The sequence below is a fragment of the Rattus norvegicus genome, chromosome 3 (assembly GCF_036323735.1).
Source record: "Rattus norvegicus strain BN/NHsdMcwi chromosome 3, GRCr8, whole genome shotgun sequence".
Lineage (NCBI taxonomy): Eukaryota > Metazoa > Chordata > Mammalia > Rodentia > Muridae > Rattus > Rattus norvegicus.
This window is the reverse complement of record NC_086021.1, coordinates 138278002-138302576: the sequence shown is the minus strand read 5'-3', so window position 1 is coordinate 138302576 and position 24575 is coordinate 138278002. Positions and strand designations below refer to the sequence as shown.

Below are 24575 nucleotides of genomic sequence, written 5' to 3'. Positions count from 1 at the left end.
TTTGCCACAGAGCATCACAGATCTTTGATAAGAATGATTTACACCACTTTATCATGATATTGGAAGTTTTTCTGAGGCTGGGTGTGGTAGCATAAATCTTTAATTCCAGTACTCAGGATGCAGAGACCGGCACATCTCTGTTGGAGGCAGCCTGGTCTACATAGTGAGTTCTAGAACATCTAGGGCTACCCAGTGAGACAACACTGTCTCAAATTAAACCGATAAAAAAAATTACAGATACTTTAAAAAAAGTTTTTCTGGGGGTTGGGGAAATGAATCAACAAAGTACCTGCCATAAATGTATGTAAACCTGAGTTTGTGTCCCCAGCACTGACGTAAGAGCAGGCCCCGAGGCATGGTCTGTCTGTAAGCCCAGCACAGGAGCCACTAGGTGGATTCCTGGAGTTCATTAATCATCCAGTCAGAATCTGTGAGTTCCAGTTTCAGTGACAGACACTGTCTCAAAAAGTAAGGGGGACAGTGACTGAGGAGTCACCTGGCGTTGACCAATGGCCTCCATAAGCACAAGCCAAAAAAGTCCTAGAAGCAATAATTCTTCCTTTTCAGTTCTGTTGACTAGAGGTGGGCTATAAGCTCCTCCCAGTTCATGGGAGACTAGGAAACAGCATTTCGCAAAGAGAAACTCGACTGTCCTGGCTGTCTAGGAGCAATCAAAGTTTGTCTCCTGGGGGTGGGATTTTTCACTCTGGGTTTGTGAGCAGGTTGTAATCAGGTAAGAAGTCCTGAGTCAGTGTAAGCCACATTACTAATGGCTTGGGGGACATAAATATTCAAATGTTCACACCCAGGCAGACTGCCTTATATAGAACTCAGAAGCTGGGATGCTGGTCTCAAATCTCTTTGTCACAACCTCTTTCATAGCCTGTCTCCCCACCAGTTCCTTGGAGAGAATATGATGTCTCTCTCAGTTTTCCTTCACAGCTTTTCAAAAAGATGGCACTGACAAGTCTGAAGACTGAATAGACACCAACAGGCCCAGGACCAGGCACTTCTGCTACACAGGACTTGGTAGAATCTCTTTTGCCTTGACAGCCAAACCAGGCCAGTGTGAGGCCCTCCTATGAGAGGTAGAAGACCATCCTGACCTATGCAACTTCAGATCCAGCTCCATCTTCCTTCCTTCCCCCCTTTCTTGCTTGCTTTCTTTCTTTCTTTCTTTCTTTCCTTTCTTTCTTTCTTTCCTCTCTCTCTCTCTCTCTCTCTCTCTCTCTCTCTCTCTCTCTCTCTCTCTCTCTCTCTCTCTCTCTCTCTCTCTCTCTCTCTCAGACAAGGTCTCTTTATATAACCATGGTTGTCCTGGAACTATGTCAATCAGGCTGGCTTTGAATTTATAAAGATTCACCTGTCTCTGCCTCTTTAGTTCTGGGATTAAAGGTATGCATTGCCATGTCCGTCTCCTTGCATCCATTTTTCATCTATCCATTGCTAGATCCTCTTCTGAAAGCATTTTCACTATTAGGAATGCATCATTATCCTCTTTGTATAGATAACAAACTAGGCTTGAAAAGTTTGTGTGACTTCTCCAAAGTCATAAAACCTAGACGGCAATTAGAACATGCGCCAATTACTTCTGTTCATTACTTTCAAAGAGATCCATCCAGGATAATATTTTTCCTTCTACATGTACTAAGCTACCTCTCAAGATCAGAATCTAGAAAATGCTCATGAAAACGCTGACTGTAGTCTTTTGCGCCTCGGCGGCTCCAGTACCAACGCCAGCGGAAGGAGAGGGCCGCTGGCCGGAAGTAGGTTGTGGAGCGGTTGATGCGGGAGTCTGTATATTGACTTACCTGGTGCGGCCAGGGACTGGAGTTAGGGCGCTACCCTCGTGGGTTTCAGGTGAGTGGACGGCCGGAAAGGAGGTGGCTCGGCTTGCTGCCTTCACTCTGATCCCGCCAGGCCCGGGCCGCGCGCTCCGCCATCCTGGTTCTCCCGGGCCTGCTGCGTGCGCCAAGGCGGTGCTTCCCGGCCTGCTACCCTTGCGCCGACTCCAGAGCACCTCTCAGCACTTAGTACTACCTTGTCACACCGGATTACTGTGACTCTGGGCAAAAGTCTTCTTCGAACGTTGCTTTTGACCCCCTGTGAAGCGGAGGTCGTGTCTGTATGTATATCACAGGTCTGTTGTGATAACAGTCTATCCGGCCCCTCTTGACATTCTAGTGTGCTCGTGAAGCCATTGCAAAGTGACTTAGCGGGTCTTGGGCGGGGCCCAAGTCGATATTTTGACCAGCTTCTCGCCAGCACTTTAAGCAGCGTTTGGTTTAGGGCTTAGGACGGGTTGAGGTAATAGGACATACACCTTTTCTTCATTTTAAGCGGTTTCTGGTTGTACAAGCCCAACTCCAGCCAGTAGTGTTTCTCCATTCTCTTTCTCTCTCCAGAGATAGGGAAAGATTGCTCCTTTTCTGTTAAGATCGTGACATCTCTTTACGTTGACTCAGGAACTTTGGACAGGAGCCTTTGTACTACATACATTCATGAGTCTTCTCAGAGGCTTCACTGCTCACTCAGTGTAGGCATCTGGGCATTGCTCCATCCTGTGGAGCTCATATCTAGGTACTCAAACGTCAAAGTTAACTGATATTTTCTACTTATGTTTTCTGCACTTCGCCCACAGTTTGAGTACTCAGAACAGTGCCTGAGTAAGATTCTGAGGCTTATGCCCTCAGTTGCTTCACGCTAGCCCCAGGGGGATTTAGTCCTGCTTGGTAGACTAAAATAAAATCTGAAGGCTGCTGTTTGTTTCATATAGCTGAGAATTATGTGGAACTGATGTGCCTGTGTGTCCTCCTCATTTGTTGTTGGTTTTTTTGACCCCCTAACGAAGCCTTGGCGTTTATCGTGTAAAAAAGTCAATTTATTATTTTTTTCTTTGTTTTTATTGTATGTGTATGGGTGGTTTGCATTTATGCATGTCTACACCATTTGTATGCAGTGCTGGAGGAGGCCAGAAGAGGGCGCTGGATCTCCTGGGACTTGAATTAAAGTTGATTGTGAGCCATAGTGTGGGCATTGGGGATCAAGCCCCCATCCACTGGAAGAGCAGCCAGGACTCTTAAACATTGAGCAGTTTCTCCAGCCAGTAAGTTAACCTTTTCTCTCTTTGTTTTTTTTTTTTTTTGTTTGTTTGTTTTGTTTGTTTTTTGTGTTTTGTTTTGTTTTGTTTTGAAGACAGGGTTTCTCTGTAGCTCTAGCTGTCCTGGAACTTGCCCTGTAGACCAGACTGGCCTTGAATTCACAGATATCCACCTGCCTCTGCCTCCCAAGTGCTAGGATTTAAAACTAGCTCTGCTACCACTGGTCTTTGTTTTAAAGATGTATTCACTTATTATGTATAAGTACACTGTAACTGTCTTCAGACACACCAGAAGAGGGCATCAGATCTCATTACAGATGGTTGTGAGCCACCATGTGGTTGCTGGGAATTGAACTCAGGACCTCTGGGAGAGCAGTCAGTGCTTTTAACCGCTGAGCCATCTCTCCAGCCCAGAATTTTTTTTTTAAGACTTATTTTATTTAGTTTATGTGAGTACACTGTAACTGTCTTCAGACACACCAGAAGAGGGCATCGGATCCCATTACAGATGGTTGTGAGCCACCATGTGGTTGCTGGGGATTGAACTCAGGACCTCTGGAAGAGCAGTCAATGCTCTTAACCGCTGAGCCATCTCTCCAGCCCCATAAGACAACTTGCATATAAAAGAATTCTGTACAGCCACAGTAGTGCATTCACTAACCCCCCCACGCCCACCCCTACCACCAAAGACAGGGTGTCTCAGTGTACAGGCTATCCTGTACTCTAACTCACGGGCTCAGACTGCCAGAGTACTGGACTAAAGGCGTGTGAGACCTTCCCCAGCTGATGGTGCACATTTTTTTTTTTTAAAGATGTATTTATTTCATGTACATGAGGATACTTGCTGTTGTCTTCAGACACAGCAGAAGAGGACATTGGATCCCATTACAGATGGTTGTGAGCCACCATGTGGTTCCTGGGAATCAAACTCAGAACCTCTGGAAGAGCAGTCAGTGCTCTTAACCACTGAGCTATCTCTCCAATCCCGTGGTGCACATTTTTAATGCCAGCATTTAGGAGTTTGAGGCCAGACTGGGCTATGGTAAGACCCTGTACTCTCCCTATCCCTCTTTTTGGTTCTTTTTTTTTTTTTTTTTTTTTTTTTTTTCCCGGAGCTGGGGACCGAACCCAGGGCCTTGCGCTTCCTAGGCAAGCGCTCTACCACTGAGCTAAATCCCCAACCCCTCTCCCTATCCCTCTTAGAAAGAGAATTCTGAAGTTTCTTACTTTAAAACCTTGCAAATTGACAAAAAAAAAAAAAAAAAAAAAAAAAAAAGATAAACTCCAAGTGTTTGGTTGCCATGTGACTGGAACTATTGTGGAGAATTTTCTTTCATGATTATGTGGGTGTTTACATTTATTTCCACCTGCTTGCATTTTCTAAAGTGAAGGGTGGCATGGTGACATATGTCTACTCTTAGCACACAATTCAAGGCCTGCCTCTATGGCTAGTGTTAAGTTCTCCAACCCAGGACAGATGGCTAACTGAGGTGCCTGTTTAACTAACAGTGGTGACCATCACATGTTCCAGCTCTTCTCAGTATCACTACAGGCACAGACTCCCCTCCTACCCTAAGTCTCCACCTACAGGCTGTTTCCCTTCTTCTGGCTTCTCTGAATTCTATATAGCCTCAGCCATTTTGGCTACCAGCCCTTTTACCCTTTGGCCTCTTGGCCTCTGGCTATCCCCCCTTCCACATGACCCAGTTTAATCTGTTGGCCATGCTCATTCCAGACTCTTCCAGATGCCTCTGGCTGTTCTCTCCCTCATGCGTACAATAAAACTCCTCAACTATACCTAGGAACCATTACGTCCTCATTTTTTTTCATTCAGCTATGTAGTTTGAGGTCTTATCTTAAAAAAAAATAGAAGAGGAAGGGAAAGGGGAAAAGAAAGAGGGTTGGTTTGTGCTAGATATTATTTTGTTTTGGCTCAGTTCATGGGCACTCACTATTTTGACCTATACACTTCTACATGTATGCTTAACCGTCCTAGACTACTTTGGTGTGCTCTGCTCCTGTGCAGAAACAGAAGGGAAGAAACAGCCTAGTTAATGTTCTCATTGACAGGGCTCTTACTGTCACTTTCTAAGCCTTTATGGTTTTAAATTCTGGTAGACTCCTAGCAAGAGACTTTAGCCCCTAGAAAAAGTTAGAGGCTAAGGCTGTAGTAAGCCTAGCATGTATGAGCCCAGAATTTGATTATTAGCATTGCAAAAAAGAAAAAAAAGACAATATGAGATTCAGTAATTGATAATTTATATATATATTGAGTGTATTGTATACACGATTGATTAATAGTTATGGCTAACCTTTTCTGCCCTGTTCTAGTTTTTCTAACTTCTGAGCTAGATTTAAAATGGCCTTGTAGAGGCATGTATCTGGAAGATAGAAAGGTAAGATTTCTGGCTTCTGTGATAGCACATTCTTCAGGGTGGTTGAGCAGTTTTGGGAATGCCAACACTCTGAGACTGTACTGTGGTCTGGTAGGATCTGCAGAGGAGACAGAGAGTAGGCTGTATGTAGAGAATTTACACTAGGCAGGCAGTTTTGTACAGTGACATCAGATCATCCTTTAAGAAAGGAGTCTGGAGGCTGGAGAGATGGCTCAGCGGTTAAGAGCACTGACTGCTCTTCTAGAGGTCCTGAGTTCAATTCCCAGCAAACACATGGTAGCACACAACCATCTGTAATGAGATCTGATGCCCTCTTCTGGTGTGTCTGAAGACAGCTACAGTGTACTCATATATAATAAATAAATAAATAAATCTTAAAAATAAATAAGTAAATAAAAGTAAATACTTATTTTTTAAAAAAGAAAGAAAGGAGCCAGGAATTAATTGAACATCATAGTGTTCTCTTCCCAGCTTTCTTGTATGTGCTCTGGGAAACCTTGAGGAAAGAAGAGTTAACTATTTTCTCTATGTGGTAAACAAGTCTCCTTTGCAGTGGTCTTCCTCCCTACTGCCTTATTCCGCATCTTCTCTTCTTCCCTTGTCTTTCTGTCTGTCTGTCTCTTTCTTTCTCTTTTCTTTAAGACAGGGGATCTTACTGTGTAGCCCTGGCTAGCCAGGAGCTTCCTGTATAGACCTGAATGGACTTAAGCACACAGAGAAATCTGCCTCTGCTTTCTTAGTACTGGAATTAAAGATGTACAGCAAAAGGTTTGGCTTACCTCCCCTTCCATCCTCCCATCCAGAGACAGGATTTTTCTGTGTAGCCTTGGTTGTCCTAGAACTCACTCTGTAAAATAGAAAACAGGGGGGTTGGGGATTTAGCTCAGTGGTAGAGCGCTTGCCTAGCAAGCACAAGGCCCTGGGTTTGGTCCCCAGCTCCGGAAAAAAAAAAAAAAATAGAAAACAGGCTGGCCTCAAACTCATGCCTGACTCTGCCTCCCAAGTGTTGGGGCTAAAGGTGTTTCTCACCATGCCTGGCTGGGTTTGATCTGCCTTGGTTTGTTTGTCTTATTTTGTTTTTGAGACTGGGTCACATATATTCTAGCCTGGCTTCAAACGTAGTATATAGTTAGGGATGGCCATGAACTCCGGCCTCCATCTCAAAAATGCTGGATTACAGGCATATACTACCACACCTCTAGCACATGTATTTTGTAATTTAATTTTTGTTTAAGTTATGCTTGTTTGTGATTTAAATAGTTCAATGATGCTTATAATGCTGTCAGTTTTCTTCACTTCTTCCTCCATTTTAGTTCCCCAAAGCATTTTGGATAGTCTGTTGTTTGGTATCTGTTGGTTTACTTCTTTTCCTTTGGGGTTTGATTTAGTGTTACAGCATTGTAGAGCTGCTGCTCTCCTGTAACATTTCTATTGGTTGGGCCGGTTGCTTGCTTTCATATGCTACTCAGGGCCTCTGTGTGGTAGGTAACAAGCAACTACTGAGTCACATCCCCGGGTCCTTTCTATTGTTTTTCTTTTTAGAGTTATCTTGTGCATGATGAGCATTGTGCCTAAATGAATGTATGTGCATTGCTCGCTCACCTGGTGCCTGTGTAGGTCAGAAGAAGGCATCCTTGGAACTGAGTGATAGATAGTTGTCGGCTACTTTGAAGGTGCTGGGAGTTGAACCCTGGTCCTCAGAAAGAGCAGCAAGTGCTCTTAACAACATTATTGTTTTGAGGCTGGGACTAAGTTGCCCAGGTAGAACTTTTTATCCCATGCCAGCTTCCCAAGTACCTTGGATTACAGGTATGAGCCCCCGTATAGCTAGTGTTGCTCACCCCTCTTTCTTCCCTCTCTTTGGTTTGGTTTTGAGACTCATTCCTGTTTCCTGGGCTGGTCTTCAACACCTCCCACCCCCTCCGCACGCCAGTTCTGTCTTTGTCTTTTATACATATACATACCTGTGTATGTTATGCATTCCACTGTGGATGACCAACCAGAGGACCGTCACCATATGACAGTACTTTCCTTCTAGATCTCTGGCCTCCAAAGCTGAAAAGTCAACTGTGCCACATCAATATGGTTTTCTCATAATTTTTTTTTTTTCGGAGCTGAGGACCGAACCCAGGGCCTTGCGCTTGCTAGGCAAGAGCTCTACCACTGAGCTAAATCCCCAACACTGTTTTCTCATAATTTTTAGTTGGTCATATTCAAGGTTTATTGTAATGAAATCGTGTAATCATTGTCCACATAGGAATAGGGAGTATTAATGAGCAGGGAATATAATTGTTTCTTTCTAGTATAACTTTTTGTCTTTATTTTATTTTTATTTATGTTTATGTATATGTGAGTGAGTGCTGTGTGTGAGTGTGCTTTCGAAGGCCAGGAAGGGCATTATTTTCCTTGGAGGTACAGTTACAGATGTTTCTGAGCTGAACTAACTCAGGTCCTTTGGAAAACCAGGAAGTTTTCTTAATGGTGGAGCCATCTATTCAGCCCCTCTCTGTCCCTTTCTTCTTTTTTAAGTTGGAAATGAGCTCTCGGTATATCCTGTGTTGGTGTCAAACTCATGACCTTCCTGCTTTAGTCTTGTAAGTGCTGGGAGTATAAGCACCACTACACCTGCAGTGTATACGTGTGCACCTGGAGTAGTTTTTGTTAATGTTATTATTGGCTTCTTTGCCTGTCCGTCCACCCCTAGATTGTTTATTAGAAGTTTGTCAGTTTTGTTATTTTAGAAAAAGTTTCTCGGCTTAGTTTAAGCTAGCTTTGGACATGGGTTGATCCTCCTGCCCCAGTCTCAAAAGCATTGAGGTTAGAGGTATATATAGATTAAATGCTACTTCAACTAATTTAAAACTGACTCACTTTCCCTCCTGAGACAGGGGTCTCGTTACATAGCACTGGCTAGTCTAGAATTTGCTGTGTAGACTAGGCTGACTTTAAATTTGCATTGATCTACCTGCCTCTCCATCACCAATACAGAGGCAGGTGTTACTTATGCCTAGTGTTTAAAACTTTTCATTTTTCTTTTTTAAAATTTAGATTTATTTTACTTTACATATATAAATGTTTTGCCTACATATGTGTATGTGTACCATGTGCATGCCTGGTATCCTCACTGTTCAGAAAACGGTATCATGCCCGGGAACTAGAGCTGTTAGTTATGTGGGTGGTGGGAAATGAACTAGGGTCCTTTACAAAAGCAAGTGTTCTTAGCCACTGAGCCATCTTTTCAGCCCCTAAAACTATTTTTTGTTATCCTGGAACTTACTCTGTAAACCAGCCTGGCCTTGAACTCAAAGATTGCCCCTGCCTCCCGAGTGCTGGCTTTAGAGGTGTATACCACCTTTACTCTTTCTTAGAGTGATTTTATTTCAATGTCTACACATTTTGCCTGCCTGTGTATCTGTGTACCATGTTACACAGATCTGAGAAGAGGACATTAGATCTCCGGAACTGGAATTACAGGTGGAAATCCACCATGGGGATGCTGGGAATCAACTCAGGTCTGCATCGCTGAGCTATCTCTCTCGTCCCTCAATTCCTAAAACTCTTAATTTTTCCATCTCATACATCTGCCAACTTTTAGGTCTTTGGTTGTGGTACTCTTTATTTTGATTGTAGAATATCCTGAAAATCCATTCTTTCATATAGATGTCAGTTCTTGAGCCTTCTCTTTATTCTTTTTAAAAGTAGGGTGAATTGACTGTAGAACACTAGAGTGTGGTAGGCAGGACATGCCCTTGAGCTGAGAAGTATGGTAGCTCCTGGCATCTGGAAAATGTGGAAGAAGTGGCTTCTTCAGCTCTTCTCTGGAGTCTGGACCTGACCTTCCTGAACCATGTGGCTGTCTCTCTGTCTACCAGTAGTGTGGCAGTCTTTGGAATCAGGCTCCACTCAGTACCATGTGAAAGATTTTTCTTTTTTCCCTTGTGAGAAATTTATCTGGCAAAGTCTCTTCCCTCATAACTGATACAGAACTAATAAACCTACCTTACAAAAGGACTGTTAGAATGAGACTTAACGCGGTGCACACCTTTAATTCCAGCACTAGGGAGACAGAGACAGGTGGATCTCTCCAAGTTTTAGATCTGTTAGGGCTACATAATGGGACCCTGTCTCAAAAAACTGAAGCAGGTGGGGGCTTAGGGTCCAGGTTGGTGCTTAGTAGTTCATTTAGGACTTTGAGCCTTGAATGGAGACTAACCAGAGGAGAGGAGGGAACAAGAAAGGGTAATGGTGGGGAAAAAGACAGATTGTATGTTGTCTCGTGTGTAGAATCTAGACTATACATAAAAGCAGAGGTAGTACTTGGGAGATAGCTCAGTGGGTTAAGTGCTTGACCTATAAGCCTGAGGGCCAAGTTTGTCTCCCCAGAACCTTCACAAAAAAACTGGATATGGTGTGTCATGTGCCTGTAGTTCTAGCAGTGGAGGCAGGGGGATCTCCAGGCTCATTGGCCAGTCTACCCATTTGTGACCTTCAGGTTCAGTGACAGATCCTGTCTCAAAGTGGTGAACCACAGAGGAGGACACTGGACTGACCTCTTGTCTCCACATGTGTACATCATACACAGTAGTAAAGCAGAAGGGAGGAGGAGGATAATGGAGATGTGTGAACCTGAGAAGTGTATGGTGATGTGCATGTACAAACATGGTAGAAATAAAACCCTTTATTTTGGGTCATTGAGGTGGCATAAAGGCACTTGTCACTAGTCCTGGGAACTTGAGTTCAGTCCTTAGGAACCATGTGAGGGAAGAACAAAACCAATCCCTGCATACTGTCTTCTGACCTTCACACGTGTTCTCTGACATGTATGACTCCACATTCATACACAGACACAAATACACTAAGTAAATTATTTTAAAAACCTATTGTTCACTAACACAAATTTTATTTTGTCTTTTTTTTTTCTTTTTTTTGGAGCTGAGGACCGAACCCAGGGCCTTGCGCTTGCTAGGCAAGTGCTCTACCACTGAGCCAAATCCCCAACCCCCACAAATTTTTAATTAGGAAAAGAAAAAGATAGCATCTTCCCTCTTAGAACTTAATCTGCGGATTTGTTTTCTTTTGAGGCAGGGTCTCAGGTAACTTCAGCCTTCCATTTATTTTCTGTTTGTGGGTGTTTTGTTTGCATGTATGTCTGCACACCATGTACCTACAGAGGCTAGAAGAGGGTATTGGCTCCCCCAGGACTAGGGTTATAGATGGTCATTAGCCACCATGTGGGTGAAGATTTGAACCTCAAATCTTCTGCAAGTGCAGCCAGTGTTCTTAACCAATGAACCATCTCTCCAGCACAGCTTTCTCTTTTAAAAGTCTCAGCATGAAGTCATAACCTGAGCTATATGGATATGTTTGCTCCAGCTCGTAGAGCGCCTTCTGCCTCTACCTCCTGAGTGCTGAGATTACAGTGTGTGTGCTGTGTCCAGCTATAAAGTTCATTTTCTTTACTTTCTCCTTCCTTCCTTTTTTTTTTTTTTTTTTTTTTTTAAAGACAAGTTCTTTTTATATAACTCTGGCTGTCCTAGAATTCTATGTAGACCAGGCTGGCCTCAAACTCACAGAGATCCATCTGTCTCTGCCATCCAAGTTCTGAGATTAGAGGTATGCACCAGGGTTGGAGAGATGGCTCAGTGGTTAAGAGCACTGATTGCTCTACCAGAGGCCCTGAGTTCAAATCCCAGCAACCACATGGTGGCTCACAACCATCTGTAATGAGATCTGATGCCCTCTTCTGGTGTGTCTGAAGACAGCTACGGATGGTGTACTTTTTTTTTTTTTGGTTCTTTTTTTCAGAGCTGGGGACCGAACTCAGGGCCTTGTGCTTCCTAGGCAAGCGCTCTACCACTGAGCTAAATCCCCAACCCCTGGATGGTGTACTTATAATAAATAAATAAATCTTTAAAAAAAAAAAGGTATGCACCATCATGCCTGGTTTATAAAGGTAATTTTTAAGAAATGTTTTCTAGATTATTTCATGAGTATGAATGTTTTGCTTGAATGTATGTGTACTATATCCATGTCTAATGTCCACAAAAGCCAGAAGAGGGCATAGATTCCCTGGAACTAGAGTTACAGTTTGTTGTGAGCCACCATGTTTGTGTTAATAACTGAACCTGGGTCCCCAATAAGAGCAGCAAATGCTCCTAACCACTGAGATGTCTCTATCTCATTTAGAGATGATTTTTTAAAATTATTGCTTATAGGCTTAGGGATACAGCTCACTTGGTAAAGTACTTGTGTAGATGAAGAGGTTCTGGGTTCAGTCCCCAATACCTCATAAAACAGGAGTGGTAGCACATACCTGTAAGCTCTAGGAGTGGGAGGCAGGAGGCTCAGACAGTCAAGGCCACCTTTAACTACCAAGTGAATTTGATGCTAGCCTGGACTGCATCACCCATTCTCAAAATACACAAACAAACAAACAAGCAAAGCCACCTAAAATGACTATCTATAAACTAGATATGGCAGCACATCAGACATTAGAGGGTTGTCTTAATCAGGGTTCATATTCCTGCACAAACATCATGACCAAGAAGCAAGTTGGGGGGCGAAGATTTATTCAGTTTACACTTCCACATTGCTGTTCATCACCGAAGAAGTCAGGACTGGAATTCAAGCAGGTCAGGGAGCAGGAGCTGATGCAGAGGTCATGGAGGGATGTTACTTACTGGCTTGCTTCCCCTGGCTTGCTCTCTTATGGAACCCACACAGGGCTGGGTCCTCCACACTTGATCAATAGTTGAGAAAATGCCTTACAGCTCGGTCTCATGGAGGCATTTCCTCACCCGAGGTTCCTTTCTCAGTGATGACTTTAGCTTGTGTCAAGTTGACACACAAAACCAGCTGGTACAGGGGTAGAGATAGGAAGATCATGAGCTCAAGACCAGTGTGGATTTTATGAAACTGTCCGGAAAAAAAAAACAAATACAGACAAACAAAAATGACTACAGAGGTAATTTAAAAGTAAACAGAGGATTTGTTGTTAATTAATTCAGTCTTTCATATTGACAGTTTTTTTTAAATATTTATTTATTATATGTAAGTACACTATAACTATCTTCAGACACACCAGAAGAGGGCATCAGATCTCTTTACAGATGGTTGTGAGCCACCATGTGGTTGCTGGGAATTGAACTCAGAACCTCTGGAAGAGCAGTCGGGGTTCTTAACCACTGAGCCATCTCCCCAGCCCTCATATTGACAGTTTTAATCACAACTTACTAGTGGTCTGTAGCATGGGACTGTGTACTTTTTCTACAAAGAGCTAAATAAATACTTTTCAGGCATATCATTTCTAAAATTGTTCCTCAGTTCTTGTGTTGGGAAAGCCAACACAGATATTAGATATGTCCAGATAAAATGTACTTACAAAAACCAGGTACAAGGCTCAATTTGGGGCCCAGGATGTAGCGTATGACCACCTAAACAGTTGAAGCTGGGCAGGTAAAACACCAGGTGTAGCACCAGGCATGATGGTCACCTTTTTATCCCAGCATTAGGGAGGTAGAGGCAGATGGATCTCTATGAGTTCGTGCAAAGTTCAGCCTAGTCTACCTAGTGAGTGCCAGGGCCACATAGTGAGATACTGTCTCAAAAAAAGAACCTAGTGTATAAAGATTTCCTGTGGAATTGGAACATACTTTCCTATAACCCAGAGAAAGAAGCTTGGTAAATAGAACAAAGCCTTTGGCCTGCCATACAGCCATGGCTCTTTGTGGATTCTGGAAAAAGGAGGCCAAAAGGTGAGTTAGAAAAACACTTCAGGGGGTTGGGGATTTAGCTTAGTGGTAGAGCGCTTGCCTAGGAAGCGCAAGGCCCTGGGTTCGGTCCCCAAGCTCCGAAAAAAAGAACCAAAAAAAAAAAAAAAAAAAAAAGAAAAACACTTCAGGGGCTGGAGAGATGGCTCAGTGGTTAAGAGTACTGACTGCTCTTCCAGAGGTCCTGAGTTCAAATCCCACCAACCACATGGTGGCTCACAACCATCTGTAATGGGATCTGATGCCTTTTTTTCATATTAAATAAATAAATCTCAAAAAAAATAGACCTTTCAGAAAATTACTCATGGATATTTTGCAGCAACAACCTTCTATGGTTCTATGGTCCATTGATTGGCCACTCATATCTTCTTGGGGTTTGCAAGTAAATACTGGGAGGAAAAAGAATGAGCAATGAAGAAAAAAATGTGGTCTGGAAAGATGTCTGTGGTTAAGAGCACTTGTTACTCTTACAGAGAACACAGTTCAGTTCCCAGCACCAGGTGTTGGCTAACATAAGACTCCAGTTCCAGAGGATCCAACACCTTGGCTCCATGGTACTGCATACATGTGGTGCCTAGACATACAAGTAGGCAAAACACCCATGTAACATGAAATGAAGAAGTAATTTTTTGCTGTTGTTCTGTTTTGTTCATTTTTGAAACAAGGCCTCACTGTAGACCAGGCTGCTGATAAACTCAGAGATGTCTCTGCCTCCGGTTCCTGGGTGATGGGATTCAAGTCATGTGCATCACGCTTGGTAGGAAAATAAATAAATCTTTTTTTTTTCTTTTTTCTTTTTTTTTTTTTTTTTCCGGGGCTGGGGACCGAACCCAGGGCCTTGCGCTCGCTAGGCAAGCGCTCTACCGCTGAGCTAAATCCCCAACCCCTAAATCTTTTTTTAAAAAGAGGAGGAGGAATATGGGAGAGCCATTTTCATGGGTTGCTCATTCTTTTACATGGGAGGAAAATGGAAATTGTACTGCTTCCAGTCAAGTAAGGACGTAATTAAGTCCCTGACTCTGGCATCATCTCCATTCTGCCTCCTCCAGGAGAGATGTGCTGCTCCCTGGGCTTGCTGGCAGGACAGTCATGTGAGCTGGTGTTGCTTGTCTATTGAAGGACAGGTTTGAGTAGGCTTTTTTTCTTCCTGTGCATCAGCAGTAAACCAGCTTCTGAGCTTTGCTTCCCACTCACCACTGAGTGTGCATCCCAGCTCCTGATGGCCTGCACTAGTGATTCAAACTCTGTTATTAGCATCTTGAAGCTGGGTGTGGTGGCACCCACCTGTAATCCGAGCATTTTTTTAAGTAGATGGAGGCAAGAATGTCATGAATATGAGGCCAGCCTAAGCTACACAATAAGACCACTCAGAAAACAGAGCAGCCTAAAAAGGACGGTTAGCCTTTTTCTAAGAGCATTAGCATTGAAAATGACAGGATTCTATAATTAAGTTTGCACAGTAACTCAGAGGGTTACTGCGGTTATAATTAGTTAAAGCTTACACCCATTTTAAAGGACACTAAGGGTCAGGAGAGATGGCTCAGCCTTCTGAATAGCTGATATTATAGTCCTCCTTCACACCAGCATTAAACCACGCTTCTCAAAACAGCACCTGGATTTTAATTTCTTCTGTGCTTTTATTTTTATGTCTGCTAAAATGAAAGTTTTTATTATTTACATTTGTTGGGCATTCTTAATTTCTGATTCGCCTACTGTAGAGAGTCATTTCAGAGTTAGAAATCTGCTTTAGTTCTGTCATTCACACTTCTACTCCTGTATAATCCTTTCTGAACCTCCCATGTTTTCATTTTAAAACCTAACCTAAGCCAAGTGTGATGATGTGTATCTTTCACCTCAGCCCTTGGAAGACAGAGACAAGAAGATCTCTGTGGGTTTGAGGCCAGCCTGATCTACAGAATAAGTTCTGTAGAGGCCAGCTAATGCTACACAGTGAGACCCTGTTTCAAAGAAAAAAAAAATGGACCTAAGAGAATAGAATGAGCAAATGCCTGTTATGAGCTAGAGAGACAGCTCAGTGGTTAAGAGCACTAGCTGCCTTTCCGGGGGACCTGGGTTCAATTCTTACTGCCCACTGGTTTATAACTGTAGTTCCATTGGATCTGTTGCCCTTTTCTGGTGTGCAAAACACTCATACACATTAGATAAACAAACAAACTTAAATAAACTCATATATACACAAATATATAAATAAATAGAAAAAAAGCCTTAAAATATATATTTCTTGCGCTTTCAGAGAACCTGAACTTAGTTTCTAGCACCCAAGTCCTGTGGCTTGCAACTGCTTGTAACTCCAGCTCAGGGGGTCCAACCCCCTCTTCTGACCTCCTCAGACACCAATCACACAAGTGGTAGACACATACATGCAGACAGAACATCTATACACATCAAATAAAAATAAACAAAATTGGGGCTGGAGAGATGGCTCAGTGATTAAGAGCCTGGGCTGCTCTTCCAGAGGTCCTGAGTTCAATTCCCAGCACCCACATCATGGTGGCTGACAACCATTTGTAATGGGATCTGATGCCCTCTTCTGGTGTGACAGAGACAGTGTACTCGCATACATGAAATAAGTAAATCTTAAAAAAAAAAATAAACAAAATTGAAAAAGCAAATCCTACTTTTTCCTTTATACTGTTAGCGTGGCAACTTTTATTAATTGCTTGTATTCTCCAGGTACTATTATGTGTTGATTGTAAAGAAATGAGTTGCCCACTTTTTACCCTCAGCTTTCTTTTGGAAATCTGTCCTTCCCTCCAAGGAAGTGAATTTATATCAAACAGCAGTCTAGAAATCACCTAATCGTGTCTTGGGTGTTTGCAATGCATGCAGAGTTTCTCCTTCACACTTAATGGCTTGTGCTCTGGGCTTTCACTAACACTGAACATACATGCATGGATAGTAGTATAGTTTGCATCTTTCTCTTTTTTTTCTTATGTCTTTTGAGACAGGGCTTCACAAGATAGTCTTGGCATAGATCCTGTTGCCTCAACCTCATAAGTACTGGATTTAAAGGGTGTGTGCCACCACACCTGGCTGTACCTAATTCTTATAATGTGTACATTTTGTGTTATAGGTAGAAGCCACTCATTTTTCATCTACCCTTTTTTCAGTATCTGGCACCAATACTGGCCCATCATTTGTGGCCCATGGCTCTTGTGGTATGCCGAAGAGTTACAGGCAGTTTCTGTGGAACATCTCTAATGAAGCACCATATAAACAAGAACGTGTGACTTTTCTCTGACTGCCAAAAAGATCAGCACAGACTCCAGAATGTCAGCCACTCTCAAGCTATTAAAACTTTTAAAATACAAAGCATCTTGTAATCCTTCTGCTTACCATGCAGCCCAAAGCATGGCATATTGGCCTATGGAAAACATCGCACAGCATGGGGGACAGAATCTCCCTAAACATAATAGCTCCTGCCATCTTGCCAGAAAAGTTAAGAACATTGGTGATACCACCCTGTCTCAGAGAGCCTTCACAACCAGCAGTGCCCACCTGGGTTTGGAATTCAACAAAGCTTCTGCGCTCAAGGCCAGTGCATTGCATCCAGACTCACCCAGTGCCAGAAGAGGCGAAGAGGATGTAGAGGTCTTTGATTCCTTCGAAGGAACCCGAGTTTTCTTAAAGCTAAGGCCAGAGTACCAGCTTCACAGCTATAACAGAAGTGAGACTCGCCAACCCTTATCTGCCTCAGAAGGTGAACTAATTTTGCACAAAGTCACATTTTATGAAGATAAACTCCAGCCAGAAGTCATAACTAATTATTTTTGTAAGCTCAGCTCTTTGCCAGCAGAACAGAGTTCCGTTTTGCTGTGCAGTAACAGCTTTGCTTTGCTCTGTCATCAGAGTGTGAGAAACATACAGCTCTTTAACACCTCAGACCTGGTCAGTATTCTGAAAGCCTTTGTCGACCTAAGAATCCCCTTCTCCGCCTCGATGCTAGATGTGTATGAAACCAGGTTTTGCCATCAGGTATGGGGGATGAACCTGGATCAGCTTCTCCTCGTGGCTGATCTTTGGCGGAACTTAGGCCGCAGAGTGCCTCGATTTTTAAAAATTTTTTTTAGCTACCTTAATTTGCACTGGAGAGAGCTATCTTTGTCTCAGCTAATTCACTTAATTTATATTATAGGTGAAAATCGTCAAGTACCACAGGACCTGATGCAAAAACTAGAATCACTGATCCTTAAGTATATAGATTCAGTCAATTTAGAGGAAGTTGGTACCATCTGTTTGGGTTTTTTTAAATCAAGTACTAGCCTCTCTGAATTTGTCATGCGGAAAATTGGAGATCTAGCTTGTGCTAATATGCAGGATGTGCGTAGCCACACCTTAGTTCATATTCTTAAAATGTTCCGCTTCACTCACGTAGATCATGTAAATTTCATGAGGCAGTTTGGAGAAATTGCTCCTCAGAGAATTCCTTCCTTGGGGGTTCAGGGTGTTATGCACCTTACCCTTGCCTGCTCAGCCTTACGTATCCTGGATGAAAGAGTAATGAATGCAGTAGCTGCCTCTTTGCCTCCAAGGGTAGCACACTGTCGAAGTAAAGATGTTGCCAAAATTCTGTGGTCGTTTGGAACTCTGAATTATAAGCCACCGAACACAGAAGAATTTTATTCCAGTCTGATAAATGAAATCCACAGAAAGATGCCTGAATTCAACCAGTACCCAGAGCACCTTCTCACCTGCCTGATTGGCTTGGCATTTTCTGAGTACTTTCCAGCTGAATTCATAAATGTTGCTCTGAGCCCAGGGTTTGTCAAGTTAGCTCAAATGAGAAGTAAGTTTGAACTCACTAAGGAACTGTTTACTCTTGATGGTACAGTTGCCATTGAATGTCCAGATTACAAGGGCAACCGCCTTAATTCTCACCTTCAGCAAGAAGCATCTGCAAATCTGTGGAGTTTAGCAAACAAGGACATGAGATCAAAGCCTGAATTCCTAGAAACTCTCTACTTACTTGAGACCATGTTGGGTGGCCCACAGTACATCAAGCACCATATGATTTTACCTCATACTCGATCTTCTGACTTAGAGGTTCAGCTTGATGCTAACATGAAGCCATTACCATTTAATAGTGAAGCAACACCAACTGAAGATGTAGCCCAATTACGACTTAAGCAAGTGGGAGTCAGCCTTACAGATGATTTGATGAATCAGTTGCTAAAGGGAAAAGCCAAGAGGTATTTCCAGGGGGAAACTGAGTTAGAGACTGGCCAGCTATCCATCGAGTTAAGAAAGAAGACAACTGTACCCTTGGTGGACTCTGATTGCAATGGAGCAGATAGATTGGGGGATACGGGAATAGCTGGCTTGTGCCCTCTCACCCACATGCAGACCCCACTAGTAAAGCTAGCTATCCAGTTTACAAACAAGAACCAATACTGCTATGGTTCCAGGGATCTTCTTGGATTGCACAATATGAAGAGAAGGCAGCTGGTTCAAATTGGGTACCGTGTGGTAGAATTACCCCACTGGGAATGGCTTCCATTACTGAAAAGAACTCGCTTAGAGAAGCTAGCATACCTCCATGAGAAAGTGTTCACCTCTGCTCTCTGAAGGGCACTCATGGGCATTTATGCTCATAAAAGGAACAGGTGCATACCCTATATCTGTAGGTTAAGGATCCTTAACCAGAAAATCAAAGTCAAATGTCCTAAAATCTGGAACTGAGTACTGATCTCAGATCAGGGACATTCAAGTGGTAGTCTATGCAGATACCCTGGACTTCAAATCTCAAACACCTCTAGTCTCAAGTATTTGATACAGGGATGCTCAAGCTGTCTTTCAAGTAATTCTAAAAGCCAGAGTGCAGGTGGGTAATAAAACCATCTGTTGAGTAGCCATGGGTGTACTCTTCTGTTGCAGAGCCAGTAGCAATTGTATGTTACTGCAGGTTGTGTTATATACTCTAGTTGTATGTTTTGCTCAGAATAAATAAGCTTCTTCAAAATGAGGTTGATCCACAAAGTCTTAGTGCATTTTTTTTTCTGTATCTGTTAGCCTTGGCCTCGTTACAGTTATTTTGAGGTGGTGTTTTGTTTTTTAAATAACTGTTAATGTGTGTGCTGGGAACTAAACTTGGGTTTTCTGCAAGAGTAGCAAGCACTCTTTTTTTTTTTTTTTTTTTTTGGTTCTTTTTTTCGGAGCTGGGGACCGAACCCAGGGCCTTGTGCTTCCTAGGCAAGCGCTCTACCACTGAGCTAAATCCCCAACCCCGTAGCAAGCACTCTTAACCGCTGAGCTCATCATCAGCGTCATCATAAAACTAGACCCAGAAGAATAGTCTAGTGTTGTGCTACAAGCCTTTAATCTCAGCACTCAGGAGGTTAAGATAGGTGGATCTCTATCAGATGGAGGCCAGCTTGGTTTAGATAGTGAATTCCAGCCTAGTTAGGGCTACATAGTAAGGCCCTGTTCCCCCCCCCCCCCAAAAAAAAAATCGAATACATCAATAAAAAGCCAAAGTTAGTTAATGAATTAAAAACCCAAACAAGGGGCTGGAGAGATGGCTCAGTGGTTAAGAGCACTGACTGCTCTTCTCAAGGTCCTGAGTTCAAATCCCAGCAACCACACGGTGGCTCACAACCATCTGTAATGGGATCTGATGCCCTCTATATAATAAATAAATAAATCTTTAAAAAAAAAACAAAAAAAAAACCCAAACAAACTAAACAGCCTTAGACATGGTATAGAATTACTAAGCCCCTTTGTTAGAGGGCTGGAGAGACAACTCAGCTTGCACTGCTCTTCCAGAGGACCAGGAGTTCAGGTCTCAGTATCCCTCTGTCGTTCCAGCTCTGGAGGAGCCAGCGCCATCTTCTGGCCTCTGTAGGAACCTGCACTCTTTCACACACGGTTTGAAAGTCCTGGTTGGGGCAACTGGTTGCCAAATATGACAAGTAGCTCAGATGAGAAGGAGATGTGTTCGCTCTTAAGCTTCGCAGTCCAGTGAGTTTGTGATGTGCCTGATTCGAGTTTGGTTGTTAAAGCCAACCACATAGGGAGATTATGTGCATGTAAGTAACAAATCACTGGTAAACACTTGGTGTTAGAATTTATTCTACAAGGAATACCTCTCATCATCATTCTGTTCTCTCTCTCTCTCTCTCTCTCTCTCTTTTTTTTTTCTTTTTTTCGGAGCTGGGGACCAAACCCAGGGCCTTGCGCTCGCTAGGCAAGCGCTCTACCACTGAGCTAAATCCCCAACCCCCAGAATTTTCTTTTAAAGATCATTTCTGTGTTGAACTTTTTCTGATCATGCCAACTCAAACTACTCCTTTGGTCTTTGATCATGATCTGTCAAAACCTGTCATTGTGTTTAATTCCTCTCTGGTTTTAGTTGTAATGTGGATTCTTTAGGATTTTCTGTATATTAGCTCAGATATCTGTACATAGAACTTTTAGTTTCCCTTCAACTTTGGCTTTCTTTATTTCTCTTTCCTAATCAGCTCTGGCAAGAATTCTAGTAAAGTATGATGAGAAGTGATGAAAGTCAGCATCCTTGTCTTCTGATCTTATGGGGGATACTGTGGCCTTGTGCCATTGAGTGTGATGCCAGCTGTGGGTCTTCATATACACTTTACCATTGAGGGAGTTTCTTTTTGCTCCTAGTTCATTAAATACTCAATAACTATTCTGTTGTTCTTGTTTTTGAGACAGGATCTCTCTAGGTAGCCCTGGTTATCTTGGAATTCTTTATGTAGACCAGGCTGGCCTTGGTTACAGATACCTTCCTTCTGCTGTCTCCTGAGTACTGTAATTAAAAGGCCAGTGCCATAACACTTAGCCAAATAGGACAGTCTTTTTTTTTTTAATTTATTTATTTTATATATATGATGGATATACTGTAGCTGAAGAGGCATTAGATCCCATTACAGATGGTTGTGAGCCACCATGTGGTTACTGGGATTTGAACTCAGGACCTCTGGAAGAGCAGTCAGTGCTCTGAACCACTGAGCCATCTCTCCAGCCCAGGACAGTCTTATATCCGAAAAAACAATTCATTGTTTAGCTTAAGCAGTTTAAGTAAGCTCTAGTTGGTAAATCTGGCAGCCAATAGATAGTATCTTGGGCTTTAGGGCCACAGAAGAGATCCAAATGAGTTTGTGTTGAGTTAGGTTCAGTAGTTAGAGATTTAAGTTGGAATTCCAGGAGAAACTGAAAAGCAGGTAGAAGAAGGCTCTGAAGAAAAGGGACAAGGTCAGGATCCCACACACTTTCAGACAGCATTACTAAGCACTGGGTACATCTTAGTCATCTTGAAGGAAAAAACCATTCACTCTTTTTTTACTAGAGCAAAAGCAAGGCTAAGGATGTGAGTCAGTTACAGTGTGACTGCCTCACATGTATGAGGTGCTGGGTTTGATCCACAGCACTGCAGATGAAACTGTTCACATGTGCCTTGTACAGTGCCTCAGACACTGAACCTGTGACTTCCTGCACACAGCATCATGTTACCGGCATCTTGGACCCACACGTGTGTTTAATCCTCTTGTGTCAGTGACCACACATGGAAATCGCTGGGAGAGCTGTCTTTCGTTTTAACTAGCTCTGAAAAATGCTGCGAGGCACATTTTTTCTTGGATGGACAGGTGACTCTATTTAGAGATTATAAGAAGTACTATGTGTTTTAAAAGCTGAAGTATCCAATTCCTAAAATTGCTCACTGCATTGCTGTTCCTCCCCTCTTTAAAGTTAAATGCTTTTCCAGTATTTGACAGGTAATCCCCACCTCCCCAGTAGCCTGTTTGAACCTACTCTTTAGAATGTATGTATCTTCCAGAATTACTTTCCATTATGTTCTTGTGAAACTCAGAGTCAGATTGTGTAACTCAGCTATGACAACTTCTTGATATGCCCCAAATGGGTGCTGATGCCCAGAGTGTCATGGTCACCCTATTCTCTTCCAAAGTAGCTCTCTGTACCTCCCCACCTCTACATTTCGAATCTCAACAACAAAATGTCAGCTTGGTTGCTTCAAGCTCTGGAGCACACAGCCAGCTACCTTTTAGAAAAGATAATTCCTCCCATTTGCCTAGGACTTTGTCCACTTTAGTATTCAAAGTCTTGTGTTCTGGGAAGTCCCTCAATCTTGGGTAGACTAGAACCTAGTAGATAATTCCTCTTGATTCTTCCTAAGCTTGAGCACAGAAGAAAAAAATGTATCCCTCCCCAGAGTGTGGCTGTGGATGCTAATCCTTGCTTATGCCTCTGAGCCTTGAGGAATCCGGGCAGTTACCTCAACTTTAAACACAAAAAAGGAAAAAAAAATCCCCAACATGACTGTCCAGTGTAGTCAATTTTTTTTTTTTTTGTTCTTTTTTTTCGGAGCTGGGGACCGAACCCAGGGCCTTGCGCTTTCTAGGCAAGCGCTCTACCACTGAGCTAAATCCCCAACCCCCAGTGTAGTCAATTTTAACGTCTGCTTGCCCACCATAACTTTCTAGACTGCATGTGCATTCCTAGATGGAGGGGTTTTGTTACTGTGGTGCTGGGCATCTAACCCAAGGTCTATAGATTTGAGGCAGATGTTCAACACTTTTCTCCAATCCCTAACTTTTTTGAGGCAGCCTAGCTGTGCTAGCCATTCTGGCCTTGAACTCTAAAGTACCCTGCTTCAGCTTCCCAAGTTGTCCTTGAACCTCCACACCTGTATTGGTGTGTTGTGTGACTGCCTATAAGTATTTTAAAGTCGGTAACAGCCATAGTAGAGGATACTGTAGTAGTAGCAATCTGTAGGTGCAATTAGGAGGGTTGCCTTGTGTTCCAGGCCACCCTCAGCTACATAGTTCTAGGCCAGTCTGAGCTGCAGAATAAGACCCTGTCTGGGGGGTGGGGGGGAAGCAAAATAATAAAACCAACCAATTTAGAAGCTTTGAGGTTTTTTCAGTGTACTCAGTAACACATGGGACACAGTTCATTTTCCTTGTTTCTCTTTTGAATAATATTCCTCTGTCAAAAAAATCAAGAGGGAGAAAAATTCAAAGGGAAACCTGAAAATCGAGGCTTTCTCTCTGAGTAGTTGTACCCTAGTGTGCATCTTTGCTGTCTTCAAGCCCCTTCTGTAGAACAGTGTGAGAACTCTTCAGCCAGAAGAAGAAGGGGCCCTTTGAAGGGTGAATTGCTTCTAAGTGGTTCAGAATTGCCTTTGTCATCTAGGAAGTTAATGGACAACCTCATTAATGTCATTTTTCTCTGTTATAAGCCTTCAATGACTTACCTATGACCAGTAGCTTTCAAACTTTTTTTTGAGATAGGCCATCACAGACAGGTTGTCTAGGCTGGCTTTGAACAATTATAGCCAGGGCTGATTTTGAAGTACTGGTATTCCTGTCTTCGCCTCTTGAGTACTGGAATTACAGGCGTGCATCACCACTGCAGGTTTATGTAGGGAAAGGGATCACAGAGCCTTGTAAGTGATAGGCTACCCACTTTACAACTGAGTTACACTCCCAGTGCTTTGTGTATCTGTGTCTACATGTGCACATGTAGATGGATGCACTTTAGGTGTATGTGAAGGCTAGAAGGTCGAGGATGTTTTCTTCAGTCACTCGCTTTTATTTTTAAGACAGTATCTCTCACTGAACCTGGAGCTCACCAGTTGATGAGACTAGCTGGCTAGCATGTCCCAAGACCTCCTGTATCTGCTTTCTCAGCACAAGGCTGTGTTACAGGTGCACATAGCTACGCACCTTTTATGTGTGTACTAAAGAGCTGGACTCACTTTAGCAACTAAGCAACTTCTCAGCCCATTGTTCATACCACAGCCCTTAGGAAGCAATCACTTTCATATACAAACAATGGATAGATAGGTGGATGGGTGGGTGGATGGGAGGGTGGGGAGTGGGTAGATGGATGGATGAGTTATGTGGTTTTAAATTTTTTTAATTTCATTTATTACTATACTGTATATAGTGTGTATATGTGATATGTATGTGTGAGTTTAGAGTGCACCTACAACAGTGCACATGTAGAGGTCAGAGAACAACTCTTGGGAGTCAGTTCTTTCCTCCCTCTTTCCATTCCATAAATCAAACTCAGTTTATAAGATTTGCATAGCAAATACTTTTACCCACTGGGACACCTCACCTGCCTTGTGTATTTGTTGGCTTGAAACAGTCTTACATATCCATAAGACCTCAAACTCAGGTTGGGGATTTAGCTTAGCGGTAGAGCGCTTGCCTAGCAAGCGCAAGGCCCTGGGTTCGGTCCCTAGCTCCGAAAAAAAAGAAAAAAAAAAAAAAGACCTCAAACTCTTTGTGCAGACAAATAGGATCTTTG

The 24575-nt window shown here is 42.8% G+C and overlaps 2 protein-coding genes across 5 annotated transcripts in view; both read left to right on the top strand.

The window, feature by feature from the left end:
* Nucleotides 1-1769: 1769 nt before the first annotated feature.
* Nucleotides 1770-24575, top strand: part of Ubox5 (U-box domain containing 5) — a 41497-nt gene continuing 18691 nt past the window's right edge. Inside the window, exon 1 of the mRNA NM_001033997.1 lies at nucleotides 1770-1860. The gene's annotated coding sequence lies outside the window, so the exon portion shown is untranslated. The remainder of the gene's footprint in view (nucleotides 1861-24575) is intronic.
* On the top strand, nucleotides 1774-19262 carry Fastkd5 (FAST kinase domains 5). Of its 4 annotated transcripts, none has more exons than NM_001399368.1 (3): nucleotides 1774-1860; nucleotides 2960-3106; nucleotides 16397-19262. In NM_001399368.1, the coding sequence occupies exon 3, from the start codon at nucleotides 16557-16559 to the stop codon at nucleotides 18849-18851; it is 2295 nt and encodes a 764-aa protein (NP_001386297.1). In that variant the 5' UTR covers nucleotides 1774-1860; nucleotides 2960-3106; nucleotides 16397-16556; the 3' UTR covers nucleotides 18852-19262. The 4 variants fall into 4 exon arrangements, with proteins under 4 accessions (NP_001386297.1, NP_001386296.1, NP_001386299.1 ...); NM_001399367.1 differs by having other exon boundaries at nucleotides 16360-19262; NM_001399370.1 differs by lacking the exon at nucleotides 2960-3106.